General features: G+C 49.3%; 1 protein-coding gene across 1 annotated transcript in view; it reads left to right on the top strand.

Annotated features, from left to right (window-relative positions):
• Nucleotides 1-2,920, top strand: part of LOC146816569 (L-threonine 3-dehydrogenase, mitochondrial-like) — a 35,822-nt gene extending 32,902 nt beyond the window's left edge. Inside the window, exon 9 of the mRNA XM_085610426.1 lies at nucleotides 1,052-2,920. Within this exon, the coding sequence (XP_085466552.1) occupies nucleotides 1,052-1,191 (140 nt within the window). The 3' untranslated portion in view covers nucleotides 1,192-2,920. The remainder of the gene's footprint in view (nucleotides 1-1,051) is intronic.
• Nucleotides 2,921-15,799: the final 12,879 nt, after the last annotated feature.

The raw sequence follows: 15,799 nt of genomic DNA, 5'->3' as shown, positions 1-15,799 counted from the left end.
ATTATTATTAAACTAATCCGCGCCATATCGCTTACTTGATGGAGGCGCATTGCCCTCCATATTTATACTCTGCCTCCTGGAGCAGCGGTGGGGTAGGAAGGTCTATGGTCAAATACCGTGATTATGCCACTGTTGAAGATCCTTGATGAGGGGTGTCTACAGCACCTGTGAATGTTTTCCCTTGCATGGCTCTTCAGTTTTAGACACTTGGGAGGGGCCTGCTCCCCTTCTATTGGTCAAGCAGAGGTAATGTTTGTTCTGCCTGTTGTGCCCCTGCCTTCTAGATGGATACTTGTAAACTATGCTAACTGCACAATGAACGCATGACACTTCTAACTAGTGATTTCCTGGTAAGGAAGAGAGTGAACCTAACCAAGAATAGAAGCCTCTCTTTGCTGCAGCATACATCAAAAAATATGTATAGTCCTCAGAGTGACAATGGGAGTCGCCCACCCCGAACAGACCTCTCTGGACAAGGTAATGTTGCAACCAGGTTTATGCTGCAGACTAAGTAGAACCCCCCCCCCCCCTCTCCCATTTCCAAGATGGAGGACAACCGGATCCTCTATTTGCCATCACCATCTATGCGTTCTGCCTCCTTTGTAGGCTACACCGAGCTGATGTAAAGAAGAGTGAAGTCTGCTGACTGGGACTGCATGACGCACGCGGCCAGGTTGGACCTGGCCGTGGGTTTGCACTGTTACAAGGGCTGTCATAGTGATGGGCTGTCCCAGGAAGTAATCTGTGCCTCCCTTTACTGTGTCCTCTGAGTGATATTGTGAGGAGTCCGTCCGTCCCCCCGTCCCTCCCGGGAGTACTCTGCGTCCCTAAATGATGATACAGTTCCCTTATCTTACAACTTCGTTGAGGGGTATTGTGGGAACCGGGCTTCCTTGGAAGTGTGTCCTGCTCCCCAGTATGCTAGCTGACGCCCATTACATGGGATAACGTGAGAATGGTCTTTTCCAGGGAGCCCTAAGTGCCTTCCAGCGAGGGGCGATATTGTATGAAAGTACTACTGCCTGCTGACTCCCTTCTGTGTTCCTCCTAGCTGACAGCTGGCCAATGGATTTTGATGACAGCAATGCGCGCAAAGACTGGGGCTGGAAACACGAGTACGACCTTCCCGAGCTAGTGACGACCATGCTGAACTTACTTAACACAGACGCCCGCCTCGCAAGGGTCAACTGAATCGGATATTGGACCCTGCTCAGTGAAAGGAGGACCAGGAGGCTACGTCTGAATTCATTTATTTTTAAAGAAATGTTCTAATTCTTCTAGCATCTAAATGTGTATATAACGCTGCTCAAACTCCTCCACCAATCAGTGTGCTTCATTTGGTGACGGAGCAGTGTCTGGTTGACAATGTCCATGTGTACTAATGTTTCAGGTGAAATAACTCGCATTGATAACGGTGCGCTGCTGACAGTATGGTGTCATCCTACAGCTGTCCTGTAAAAGATGGAGTGCATTCTTGGAAGCCATCTTACTTGAGGCAAATAACCACCAGCCACTGCTAATGTGAATAGTGATGTTGAATGTTTTGTTGAGGATTTCCAAAACCTTTGTAGCTCACTCTGGTTCCAAAGGCTGGAGATGCTGTTAATGCATTGGTAGAGTGTACAAGCAAGACAGAATTGCATGCCATACATTCTGCACCTAGGGCTGCCAATGGCTCATTAAATGAATGGGGCAGCGCCCCTTGGTCCCCAATGCTCCGGGGTCGCGAGCAGATCCAAAGCGCCCTTTGCTCTCCGCCAGTGCAGAACTCTGCTGGCCTCCCATCAAACAATGTGTGCAGGGACTGGAAAGCGTTGTTGTCTGTCTGGCCTGGAGGTGAAAGTGCTGACCTGGTGCTTATCTGTTCTCAGTCAGCATTTAACAATGTATTGTGACACAATGTACAGAAATGTGTGGGGACAGCTTAAAACAAAGATTACAATAAATGTACACTCAAGTAAGTGACAAGCACGCTTCTCAGTTGATAATTCACGTGTATTTTTTTGTTTTTTTTTAATACCGTGAAAGTAAATGTGGAAATGTATAACACGATATTTATAATAAGAGTAGTAAAACACACTTTTGCTCGTTTATCACCACAGTTTGGAGGTCACATTCTTCATTCTTCCCATAACAGTGTGACTGACGTGAGGAAAACTGCTTAGTGTCTCACTGATTCCATTCTAGAACCATCTGACAGAAGAAAACGCAAATGAGGCTTACACACAAAGGCATGCTATCCCACTGCATGCATTGAACCCCCGAGTCTCCATAGATGGTGCTTTACCTTCAACACATGGAAAAATAGCATGGCATAAACCATACACGTAGGTCTGCTGAGTGTAAAATATTTACTACCGTTGTTGAGTGTGGTGAGCGTCCATGACTCCTTCGAGGCCTCACCTTTCATGGGTCATGACCCCTAACCACACTCAGGAATGGCCATGAATATCCTCTTAAAACCTGCATGCATCTACTATGTGTACATCACCCCATCCCTTTTGTTCCACTACTGATCTGTGGTAACGTGCTACCATTCTGCTGATTGGGACTAAAAGGACGGATTTAAAAGGTGTTACTCCCACACTCAAGCACCGTGAGGAATTACAAAAGCATTAGTATTTCTTCAAGTGTGGGTGCTTGAATGAAAACCAGCAGGCCTGGATAGCCCACCATGCCTTTGCACAGCAGTCAAAGGTTCACATCCGCGCCAGGGTCGCCAGAGCAGTGGCAGTGGCACCAGAGTACAGATGAAGTTGAGAGGTACTGGTGGCGAACACTAGTTCCATTCGAGCCCTGTACCGCGCGCTTATGCATGTTTGTAGATAGAGTGTATATATTTCAGCTCAGGTGTCTTTTCCTCCTTGTACAATTAAATGAAGTATTTATTATGAGTATTAAAGAGCGTGGGCCAAAAGAATTGTTGCCTGATACTTATACTTGAAGCCTAAATTAAATGTTTGGTTTTTAGCTTTACAGGGTCAGACTGCAGAGGGTTTAGCCAGTAGTGCACGGTGGCAGCTCTACTCTTAGGCACATAAGCAACACCTTTATAGATTTCTATCATATAAGAATATGTGCATAATAGTTTACAGTTTTTGCATTTATTGCCCTATTTTTTAAGCAGTGATTTGAACTTTAAATAAACGAACCTCACTGGAGGAAAAAGCCTGTGGGATTTAGCGAGGGTGTGTCTTTTGCAGTGAAACGTTTCTCATCAAGAGTTTCGTTTGTGCTAATTAGCCGTTCTTTTCATCAAGCCCATAGTTCTGGAAAATATATCTTCTCTCTTGCAGCTGGTGTGGGTTCAATGCTGACCGGTTCAGCCAGGGCACCCCACCCGCCCCCCCCCCACACACTTCTCACTGTTACTTGGATTTTTTATTGTGATTAGTTTGCCAGAACCAAAGTGCTCTTAATCGTTTGTAGACCATAGATTAGGAGAGAACACCTAATAAAAAAAATCCTCTAAAGGCTGTTGTATGTAGCGGCCTACGTCGTCTTCATGGAGTGTAGTGAGCCATCCTTACTGAATGAAATCATGTTGCTGGTCCCGGAGGAACTTGCAGTGCGCTAACGGGCTCATCAGATTCTAAGTCGCTGATACCCAAGACTGAACGTCCTCTCAAAAGTGCATATTGGGGCTACAAAAGCCAAGATTGTCCAGAGTGTGCTTTCAGCTTTTTGTTATAAATATCTGGGGCTGTATTACATAAGGTGCCTCGGAGGTGCAACGGGCATTTGCACCCGCTTTCCGCACCTCCGGGGCACTTTGGTATTATAGAAGGGGGCGCAGACTCTTGTGCGCGCCTTCTATAACACCAATAGCTCTGGCGCACTTAATGCGCCAGCGCTACCTTCAGAGGGTGTTCATTCATTTGCGTAGGGGCGTGCCCTATGCAAATGAGGGGATTCCTTTGCCTCTGCGCCATATTACGGGCGCAGATTCAAAGAAGTCCACAGTGCGGTTTATTGTCAGTGCGCCTCCTGACAGCAGCCCTCTGCAGAGGGTAAAGGGGTCCCATGGACCCCCCCTGACATCCCTTTGCAGGCGGGTGCAGTCGCTGACTGCACCTGCCTGCAAGGGGATCTCTAAACCCCTTTGAAAGAACTGGTGGGTGCCTCCTGTACTGTGAAAACACGGAGTGGCTGCTCCATGTTTTCACATGAATGCCCTGCCCTGGGGGCAGCGTATTCACCATAATGGGGCACATTGGCATTGTTTGCGCGCGGTGCACCTTTTCAGAGGTGCGCCTGGCGCAAACGATGCCAAAACGTAATATGGCCCCTGGTATGGCAATGTCCATTTCACAAAACATTGATCAACCTCCTTGGTAATGCATCTACATTGTAGAGACCTTGACACCGATGGGCAAAGGTTTTTTTCCTTTTCATTCACCGGAGGAGGAGGAGACTTTCCACTGTGGACTGGGCGATATGGGTTTGTGTTTTTTCATTAGCTGGAGGTTTTCTGAACAAATCAGTGCAAAACAATGCTTGTTGGAGAGTGGCACGTGTATTCTCTTATCGGGATGTCGGTAAATACAGTGTGCAGTTTCTAACCCCTGCAGCACAAATACTGGAGTCCGGCTATATAACCAAGGGTTTTTAGCAATAACGAGGGAACACAACAGCTGTGTTGTTTGTGTGGGTGGCTTGTGTGAAGATAGTGAATGCCGGTAAAACTCTGAAGAAATTATTTGGGTCATGTTAGCTTACTGCTGTAATCCTTCAGGTCATGCTTGAAAAAAAGCCCTGAAAAAAAGTGGCCTTTTGGTTCCTCTCCAAAAGACACTGGCTGGACACCTTGGTCTGAACACCCAACAATCTCTCGGATGTGAAAAGTCTGTTTCAGGTGTGTCCAGCAAAGGCCTATCTTTTGCCACATGTTCACAAAACCTATGTAAAATAGAAATGCATGCAGTCCATCCAAATGGCTGTGGTGGTCCTGAAAATGTGTTAAGGATGTTGCCCTCGTCACCGTAAGTTGAAAATCCTTTGTGTATCTGGTTTTGATTCTTAAATGTTGCACCGACGGTTCACAATGCTGTGATTGTTTGTTATTTAAAAGCTTGCATCGCCATATAATCCTCAATTAAGTGATCTAGTGCACTTGCTCAATTTTTGGGTATTAAAGTTGGAAAACGCTGACGATTACTCCTAATTTCAGATCGTGTTGCATGACTCTGCATCACAAAACCATCAAAGGAAACACTGACTATATCTTTGCTTAGTTCTACAACTTGCTTTTTTTGGGATCTCGATGTAGCTGTCCAACTCGACTCCTAACTGAACACGTTCACTCAGATTGACGCACCATATATTTAACTATTGCAAAACTTAAAAGGGTAATGGATCGAGTTTCTTTTGCCCAACCTGCATGCTAATGAGGATGATTGTAATGCCACTTGTCCTTGATAGTGGGAAACCCCTTACCTATTAGTTCAGTAGCAGAAGATGTACCAGGACAAGTGAGAATATTCATAATAATTATGAAGGATACTTATGATGAATCCAGTATTTATTTCGCAGGATCGAGTGAAGATGTAAACAGTAACTCTTCAAATATCAGAGTTATTCAGGAAAGGAATTGAACTAAAAAAGTTTGAGGTACAGCCAACGTGTTTCCCCCACCTATCTTATCGGTCTACACGACCTGGCCAAGACCGCCCGTCCCTAAACCTTAAGAACATCCTTTTGATTTTGGATAAAGATGGGCTAATAAGTTTTGATTGCCTTATCACAGAACCGTGAATCATTATAGTATCTGCATAAAAAACGACAAGACGCCTTAAGGAAGTCCCAGTCTTACGGGCCAATAGAGTGCGAAACACGTTGGCTGTGCCTCTCAAACATTTTTGTTCCATTCCTTTCCTGAATGACTGATATTTGAAGAGTTACTTTTTACCTATTCGATCGTGCCAAAAAAATACCGGGTTCATGCTAATGATTCTTTCTAATTATTATGAATATTCTTACTTGTCCTGGTACACCTGCCTACCATCTATTTAACCACCATTGCTGAGCATATAGAAGTTTCCAAATAAAACTTTTATATAGATGTGAGATTCGTTCCACCTCCTCTAGAGAGGAGTCTGCATTGCAAGAGCAGGAAGTTGGGGGGGGGGGGCGCATCACCTTACTATGACTTTCTTGCCTTCTACTATGTGTGATAGACTAAGGGTTTCTGACAAACCATATGGTGTTTCAGTACAAGCGTAGATGCTTCCAAAGTGAAACAGATGCTGATTTCATGAGACATTTGGAAGACCATGTCCATCTGCGCCGAGCTGGCATTATCTGCCTTCTTGCTTGGTTGGGATTCTCTCAGGTGTTTGCATATCATGGTTCCAGGATGCTCGCAGTATGCCACCTGCTTTGCATTGTAAGGTTGGCCTGCACTACTAAAGGTAGATAGTTTGCAACAGTTTAAACCGCAATTGATACAAATATACATGATGGATCATTACAATTAGATAGAATTTGAAATTATAACTAATTTATTCGAGCAAAATTCTACTTGGAGGAAGGGGTGCATGCAGTGCTAAAAATTGTAAGATTATCATCAAAGTGGAAGGAACAGGATAACGAAACAAAACTAGAGTACATTTTCTTGCAAGGTGTTTGTGGTTACCTCTGCCAATACTGTTAGCATCCAAGACGGTCAAGAAGGAAAACCGCAATCTCATTTAACCTAGGGAAATTCTCAGTTCAACCAATTGAAATGTGTAGTTTAATGATGTTAATTTAGGAATTTGTCAAAACTTTGCAAGTCCATTCGATACTAAGAACATGATTGTATTGCTTTCAATGTTGCAAAGTTCCAAGGTAAATGTGAGTTCTGTCTCCGCAATGACTACTATGTCCACTTGATCTGGCGACTGATAACTAGCCTTAAGCCTCCAAAAACCATGCCATCTTTTAAGACATTACTGGTCAGGAAATCTTCCCAAAGGAGTTAAAGTTTCTTGCTGCTATGCCCACCCCTGACTGCACACATGGAAGCACTGCCTAGTTCAGAGAATATCTATAGGTCAGCTGATCCCTACTCTATACACTGCTGAGTCACAATGCTGGATTAGACTGGCTCTTTGCCATTGCTGCGGCCCCTACATCTTGGACTGTGGTTCAGGGCACTTCTTCCCTCCAAGTTGTGTAGGTGCAGTCCCAAGTTCGGAGAACATACATCAAAGAGAACTGCACTGTTTATTTATAGGTTTGGATAGCCCACATGAAGAACAAAACAAGGGACCCATTTTGCCTGACAAATCTGAGCCGAATCTTTAAAGGGAGAAAAATGAGTGCCTAGCAACTGCCAGCCTCCCATTCATTGTCTGGGCTTTCACATCCTCTTACCAAGAGTTGTGTTCTCCGCTCTGAATTAGCACATTGAAAGCAAGCACCTTTTATATAGATTATGTTGAAACTGCCAGTATGCAGACAATAATTTCTTTTCAGACCCACAGCACGTAGGGTGCCAGAAAGGCACCCACGAACCATTCACTCGATCAGGCCTGTGAGGCCTAATGGAGCCCAGAGGAAGGGTGAGAAAGACAGCAGGTCTTCATCCACCATTTGGCTGCCCCTTCCACATCTCTGGATACCCTTAGAAGGTGGTGGATCAGCATCTATCCCAGTGCCTGCTTCAGAAGTCGGGGCCTCATTTATGAGGCAGTCACACAGTGCAGCGGAGCAAGTCACCTTGCTGCACTGCATGAGAAGGAAAGGGCATGAATGCACCATATGGAACAGCCCCGCTATGGAAGTCCATACAGCGCATTCCTGCCCTTTCCCTTGTGCTGGTACTTTATTGGCAGCCTAGCGCCAACTAAGGTACCCTTGCACCAGGATGTCTCTGTTGCATGCAGGATTGCTTTTGCACAAAAAAAATTCTGTGAGGCATATTCCACATAGAAAGAAATGAAGAGAAATACAGATATTTTTCCTTGTTACGCCTCACCTGGAAAAGTAAATTTTGTACGCATCCCCAAGTTTAAAAGTTTTGCTAAATCTGGGGATGCGTCAAAATCCATGGGAGTTGCGTGGGAACACCCACGGAATGCCTACCCATGGCAGAGTAACGCAACACAGTGATTTGTACTGCTTTGCCCCAGGTTTTTTAAGCCACTGAGATCCACGCAAAGGGGCTTTGCATGGCCTCAAATATCTGACTTCGAGGTTTGCATCGTGCATGTACCACATTGCATGGTGCAAACGTGACAGAACTCTCATAAAATAGGCTCTTAGTTTTCCAAAAGCAATTGTAGCTCTTATGACAACCGTGAAAAAACAAGTTAGTCTGGTATTGTGTCAAGACCCTTTCAATGGTGGTCACACACAAAACTATTTCACCAGGGCATCAGAGAGCACATAATAGTTTAGGTGTGGATAGTCTTAGCCTTCCTGCTACAATATCCATCAACACAAAGCATTTTGAGAAATTTGTAGATGGTAAGGCACCGACTGGCTAAAATCATCAGCCTGACAAAAAGGATGTTGATTGGTCTGATATTACCTACAGTTCCGTTTGGAGCTGACCGAACCCAGACAAGAGCTATCGCTACTCGCAGTACACACACAGTCGTAAGTTGTCTGGTCCACTACCTCCTAGTTTTATACAAGACAACATTTGAACTTCGTTTGAAGGGAGACATGAGTCATTTAGTGTTTGTCAGCTGAGTGAACAAGCTACATTATGAAGCGCACCGTAACCTTGAAAGATATCCCAGCGCTATGAGTAGGAGGATTCAGAGCTGCCAGCAACTTAGCACTGAAAGAATGATAGATTAGAGAGGAAACAGCAAAGTCTTAAGGACTTTACGAAAGTGCAGTGGCTCATCGTGAACAAAAGTGAAAAGATCTTCCACCAGCGGATTCCCACCTTATCTAAGGAATGACTAAAAGAAAGAGTGAAGGGCATTTGTGCTTTCTAATAGGGACACAGTAATGGAATCTAGAGCGAATACATAGGGGCCCAGTGTCATATGCCACTTTGACTCACACACAATGGATTTTAAAGCCAGTTCTCTTGGATACTGGGAGCCAGTGGAGCTTGAGTAGATGGTCCGATATATAACTCAGCGGGTGAGGTCCATCTAATATGGCTGCAGCTTATGTAACAAATTCAGGAAGCATCCCACAATCCATCCTGAAAGGTAGGAATGTGTGGGTGTTGCCTTGCATATTCGCTTGCCCTGTTTGTGACAGCAGCTGGTGCTTGGAAGGGCCAAGGAGGCTGTGAGAATGTGGTGATGCAATGGACTATGGATGAGCTCGGACTAGCGGGGCAGACACCTACTGTTGGTTTAAACCTTTATTGCTGTTACGGTCTTCATATTTCTTATTAGTTTCTATAATGTTATAGGTAATTGTTGACCAGTGTTTGGGACTCTATTTGTGATTCAACTATTTGGGTGTGCTGTTTAGAAACTGAATAAATCAATCGGTGGTTCTGCCGGAAATACTTGTGGTATAGAACAGGCATCCACAGGAACAATATAGGCATACCTGCGACTGACCGGTATATCAGTTGAGAATTGTTCCTGTGGATGCAAAAATTCACTAAAAGAAATACCACCTCAGCCAGGGCCACCCCACTGGGACTATGTTCACTGCACTTTAAACTGGAGACTGCACTTAAGCAATCCCTTGGTACCTCATGCAGGTGATCCACAAGAGCCCATATTACAGGTGGGGGCGACTGAACAGAGCCCACTTAGCATCTTTTTAAGTTAATAATCACAGGTAGACGTGGGATAATCACAGATCTGGGAGTCTCCACACATTGACCTGAGGAAGACCACATTTGATGATTAATTTCCACATTCACGTTCGGAGTAGAAACGTTGACATATATTCGTCTGCACCATCAATTGTAGCGGGCTGTGTGTTAATCCATAAAAATATCAAAACAACTCAGTAGCAATATATTTATTAAAAGGTCGACAGTCTTGATTAGTTACCCATTATTTGTGTAACATTGTATATATATCTATGCATAAACACTTATTGCCAGCACAAGCACTTTTGCACTGCGCACAGAGCACCCTTTGATAATATATTGGTTACATAATGAATCTAACTAATGTAAAACAATACATAGTTTCTATAAAAAGAAATTATAATTTGTGTGCGCCTAAATTATGTTTTACAAGTAGTGATAGTCTAGTGGGACGATTAGTCTTGCATGTATTTTCTCCAAGTGTTGTATGCCACAAATATTTCCGACTGGGGAGGAGCCTAGCGCTCAACCAAGATGGCCGCGTAGGTGCGAGGCTCCCGAGGACCTCCGCAACCTCCTACGTTTATCCTGACTTCATCCTGCATCGGTTGAGGGAACTGTGTCGGTGAGCCTGAGCCGAGGTGGTACCCGTTTCCCGTTTTCGAATCGGACCTCGGGTGCCGGAGTGAGCACCGATTGAAGTTTGCGGCCTACTTCTCTCCTGACCCCGGATTCGCGTTTGGGGGCGACCCGGTGGCAAAGTGAACAACAACGGCGGGCTGGGCCTGGCGAGTCGCGTACCCCGCACTTTCACTTTCACTTTCGCGCCCCCTTGCTGTCTTTGCAAGTGGGATCGCGGCGCTCTTGGTGTTGGGGTGGCCTCGCTGGGAGACCCTGCCTGCCTGCTGTGGCCCGCTCCGCCGTCCTGGGGTGGCCCCCCGGAGCTCGTGGCCTTGATTGCTCGCTTATTACTGCGTGGCTGGTGAGGGTGTGAGACCCGCGACGATGGCCACTAAACAAGATGGAGATCGGTTGAAGGCCAAGTTGACCCGGCGTGGCGCCGCACATCAGGCCAACATCATGGACCGCTACACCCTCCCGAAGGGATCTCCCGGTGGACCGCACAAGTCCTCTGAGTGCCCCCCGGATGCCCCGGATTTGCCCACAGATCTGACTCTGCAAGACGTCATGGGCGCCATTGCTGAGATGAAGGCCTCGGTGGGCCAGCGGTTTGACACGTTAGCGCATAAAATCGACGCGGTCCTCGTTGATGTCAACCTGGTGAGAGCTGATCTCTCGAAGACCAACGACCGGGTCGATTCTTTGGCCCACACCGCGTCGGGCCTCACGACTGAGGTGGCGGCCCTTCAGACGGAGGTACACCGGCTTCGTCAGGCGAGTGCGCTCATGGATCGGCGCCTGGAGGATTCCGAGAGCCGGGCCCGGAGGAATAATATCCGCATCATCGGAGTACCTGAGGGACGGGAGGAGTCGGCGGCGGATCTTTTTGTGGAGGACCTGATCACTACCCATCTCCAGCCTGGGGGACTGAGTAAATTTTTTGCGGTGGAGAAGGCTCATAGAGTTCCCGGGGGAAGGCCGAAGGTCGGAGCCCCTCCGCGGCCTCTTATTGCCCGTATCTTTAATTTTCGGGACAGGGATGCGATTCTGCAAGCCTCCAGACTGCAAGGGCCGATTAAGTTGGAGAACATGGAGGTGAACTTTTATCCTGACTTCACCCAAGCGGTCCAGAAGCAGAGACTGAGCTTCTTGGGCGTCAAGCGGCGGCTTCGGGACATGAACTTAAAATACGCCATGCTCTTCCCGGCCAGGCTGCGGGTGGAGGTGGATGGTCGCACTCACTTTTTTGACCGCCCTGAAACGGCCGGGGACTGGCTGGACACTTTGTCTGGGGGTCGGGTACGGGATGGCGGGGGGGGGGGGCTGCGGGAGGAGAAGGCCCACTGGACCGGGACTGAGGTGCTGATACTGGGACTCACTCTGGACGAAGATGCTGCCGCTTTCGGCCAAGCTTAGGGTCTCTCGTTTTTTGTACTCGTTCTCCCTCCTTTGTAGGTGGTGCGGGGTCTCGAAGGGGTACTCTTTCCTCCTCTAGGGGGTTTACCTAGTTTCAACTATATAGGGGCGACAGGCACACTGCAAGTTGGGGGGGCTGTTTGGGCTCATGCAGGGGTGCAGGGAGGGGGGAGTTTTGTTGGGGCGGTTGGGTGGGGTGTTGTTCATTTGTACCACAAGGCAAAAGTATCGTCGTGCTATTCCCAAAGTGTTCTCGGGGGGACGAGTGATTGCTTTCGTTTATGATGGGGGGTAGGGGACTGAGTCTTCTGTCCTGGAACGTTAATGGACTGGGGGACAGGATAAAACGAGGTGTGGTCCTGCAGTTCCTGAAACGAATTTCACCTGACATAGTTTTTCTGCAGGAGACGCACCTCATTGGCAACTCCTTTCGTGCTATGAACCGACGGGGCTACTGCCTTCTGGCCCATTCGGGCTTCACGTCGGGTTCAAGGGGTGTGCGCATCATGGCCAAGACCTCGCTCCGGTTGGAAGTTGATGAGGTGCTCCATGATGACAGGGGACGTTACACGGTTCTGGTGGGTAGAATGGAGGGCAGAGTGATTATTTTTGTTTCTGTCTATGTCCCGCCAGGGTTGCAGACGACCACCTTTGCGGATCTGGGGCGCCTCCTCCTTGGCCTTCCGGAGGGGATTCTGGTGGTTGGGGGGGATTTTAACGCTGTGGTTTCCGGAACTGAGGACCGTCACCCCCCTAGGGATCTCCCCCGTGCCCAAGCGTGGTTGTCTGGCCTATTGGATGCCTTGGGGCTGGTGGATTGTTGGCGTTTGAAACATCCTACGCAGAAACAGTACACTTTTCATTCCGGGGCCCATGGCAGTCTATCAAGACTAGACTATGTCCTGGTGCCGGCGGCGCATGCGGGGAGGATCGGGGAGGTGCGCCATTTGGCGCGGGGTATTTCAGACCACTCCCCGCTCTTATTGCACTTCGATATTCTCCCGAGAGGAGAGGGTAGGGTGGCCCCGATTAATCCCTGGTACCTGCGTGACCCCACCATTCGCGCAGAGTTGGTTAAGTCCCTTAAGCGATATTTTGATGATAATGTGGGGTCGGTGTCATCTGCGGTCTCGCTATGGGAGGCATTTAAGACGGTGATTCGGGGGGATGCCCTGTCCCTTATTTCCCATTCCCGGAGGCGCGAGCGGGAGGAGGTGACCCGTGTTGAAACTGAAATAACTGAGCTGGAGGGCGACCTCGAATGTGGGGTGACGGATGACAAATTACATGTTCTCCGACTCAAGCAGGCGGCCTATAAGGCCCTCGTCACGGAGGCGGCTAGGGGCCTCAGTAGAGAGCAACAGGGGAGACTGTATGATGTGGGTGATAAGGCTGGGAAATTGATTGCGTGGCTGGATAAAAAGGAGAGAGCGAGTCGAGTTGTCCCGTCGATTGAGAAACTGGATGGTGTGTGTGTCACGGAACCGGAAGAAATAGTCGATTGCTTTGCAGAATATTTCCGTGGGGTGTATTCCCCGGTGTCCTCCCGCTCGGAAGAGGATTCCCATGCCCTGCTTAGGGATATCGCGCTGCCTTCCCTTTCGGAGGAGGACAGAGTGTCGTTGGACGCCGCCCCAACCTCTGAAGAAATTGCCCTCGCCATACGCTCGGTCGCTTCCGGCAAGGCCATGGGTCCTAATGGTCTTCCCATCGAATTGTACAAGCTGCGACCGGATACGCTGGCGCCGCATCTCCGTGCGATGTTCCTCGCGGCCCGTTCGGCGGGTTCCCTCCCGCTAGACCAGCGTCTGGCTACTATCGTGGTCATTCACAAGGAGGGGAGGCCGCGGGACCGGGTCACGTCCTACCGGCCTATTTCGCTGCTGAATGCGGAGCCCAAAATTCTCGCCACGGTGTTGGCCAATCGGCTGGTTGGCGTGGTGTGCGATTTGATTCACCAGGATCAGTCCGGCTTTATCCCCCATCGCAACACTGCGCTTAACCTGCGGCGCTTGCATGGGGTGCTCGCGCGTGTCCCGTTTATACGGGAACCGGCCATTTTGGCATCCCTGGACGCCACTATGGCGTTTGACACACTTGAGTGGCCATATATCTGGGCGACACTGGCGAAGTTTGGGTTTGGCCCGGGATTCATCGGTTGGGTGAAATTGTTGTACTCGGGACCGCTGGCGCAGGTGGTTGTGAACGGTAGAGTGTCGGCTCCTGTTTGAGCTGGGCAGGGGCACGCGGCAGGGCTGCCCATTATCACCGCTCCTCTTCGCGCTTGCCCTGGAGCCCCTGGCGGAGTGGCTGCGGTGGGAACCTTCTATTCGTGGTCTCCGATGGACCCCCGAGTATGAGGACCGCGTATCTCTTTACGCTGATGATATTCTTCTGTACCTGGCTTCCCCACGTAAATCACTGATGGTACTGGTTGATGTATTGCACTCATTTGGCCTCAACTCCGGCCTGGTCATCAACTGGGCTAAATCGTGTGTGTATGTCCTCTCTGGGGAGGATCCTATCTTTCCGCGGGGTTGTCCTATCCGGATCGCCCCGCGGGGATTTAGGTACCTGGGTGTCTTCATTACCCTGGACGCGGAGGCCCGATATAACCAGAACTTGCTTCCCCCCCTCCAGCGCCTGAAGGAGGACGTCGCGCGTTGGAGGCGCTTGCCGCTCTCGCCGCTCGGCCGGGCGGCATTGTTTAAGATGATGTCGCTGCCACGTTTCCTGTATGCTTTGCAGAATACAATGGACGTTGTCCCGGCGCGCTACTTTCGCGAGGTGGAGAGTTTGCAGCGCTGACTGTTCTGGGAGGGTAGGCCGCATATCGCCCTGGCGAAGCTGACGCTCCCGTGGTACGACGGGGGGGTTGGCCTCCCAGATATCAAGCGATAATACTGGGCCTCCCAGCTGGCTGCGATCAATCACGGCCTTTACGGGCCCGCCCTAAACCCGGCCTTTGAGATGGATAAAATGTTACTGCCGGGTGGTGACTATAATCGGGCGCTTTATTCTAGCTCGCATGACGCGCGGCTGACGGGCCCCACGAGGGTCATGGTACGGGTGTGGCACACGGCTAACGTGGCGATGGGGTGGAAGGATCGCTTGACCCGGGCGACGCCACTATACGCATCTGAGCGGCAGGGCTCCCTGTGGACCTCGAAGGGCTTTGAGAGGTGGGACATGATAGGCATCAGCAGGGTGGGCGATCTCTGGACGAGGGGGGGATTCAAAACGTTCGATGTGCTGCAGACAGAATTCCAGCTGCAGGACAGGGAGTACTTTCGTTATATGCAAATCCGTCATGCGTTGTGCTCCGTATTTCCGGACGTTGCCTCCATCCCGGAGTACTCCCCTCTGGAGGATAGAGTGCTAGATGGGCATGTCCCGGACGGCATGATTTCATTAATTTACAAAAAGCTCATCAATGACCGTTCGGGACTGCTGACCGGCCTTCGTGAGGCGTGGGGGACTGATGGATTGGAGCTGGATGACGAGGACTGGGTGTCTGCGGTGGCCTCCCCGAAAGAGGTGGCCATACCGCCCGCCTTCGCTTCGTCCAGCTCAAGATACTCCATAGGGTCTATGTTACGGGGCCGAGGCTGATGCGTATGGGCTATGCTGTGGACGGGTTGTGTAAGCGTGGGTGTGGTTCTTTGGGGACCTTTCTCCATATTCTGTGGGAATGCCCGGAGGTGGTGCGATTCTGGCGTGGTGTGCATGAGGTTTTGCAGGTAGTTGCGCGTGTGCCGCTGTTGCCTGAGGCGAGGAGATGTCTTTTGAATGTATGGGAGCCAACCGACTACTCAGTGCCGCAGACGTGGTGGGCGACTCTGGGATATATGGTGGCCAAACGTGACATTGCGCAACTGTGGGGTTCCCAGAGGTCGCCGACTGTCTCGGCGTGGAAGGACACCATGGATTGGTGTATGTTTCGGGAAAAGGTGGTGTATGTTGCGAGAGGTAAGCCTGGGACATGGGTGAAAGTATGGGGCCCCTGGAACGCTTACCGTGGGGGAATCTGTACCCCGCCGC

This window comes from Triturus cristatus, chromosome 6 (assembly GCF_964204655.1).
Source record: "Triturus cristatus chromosome 6, aTriCri1.1, whole genome shotgun sequence".
Lineage (NCBI taxonomy): Eukaryota > Metazoa > Chordata > Amphibia > Caudata > Salamandridae > Triturus > Triturus cristatus.
Note: the sequence above shows the minus strand (reverse complement) of the source record. Positions and strands in the feature narration are given on the sequence as shown.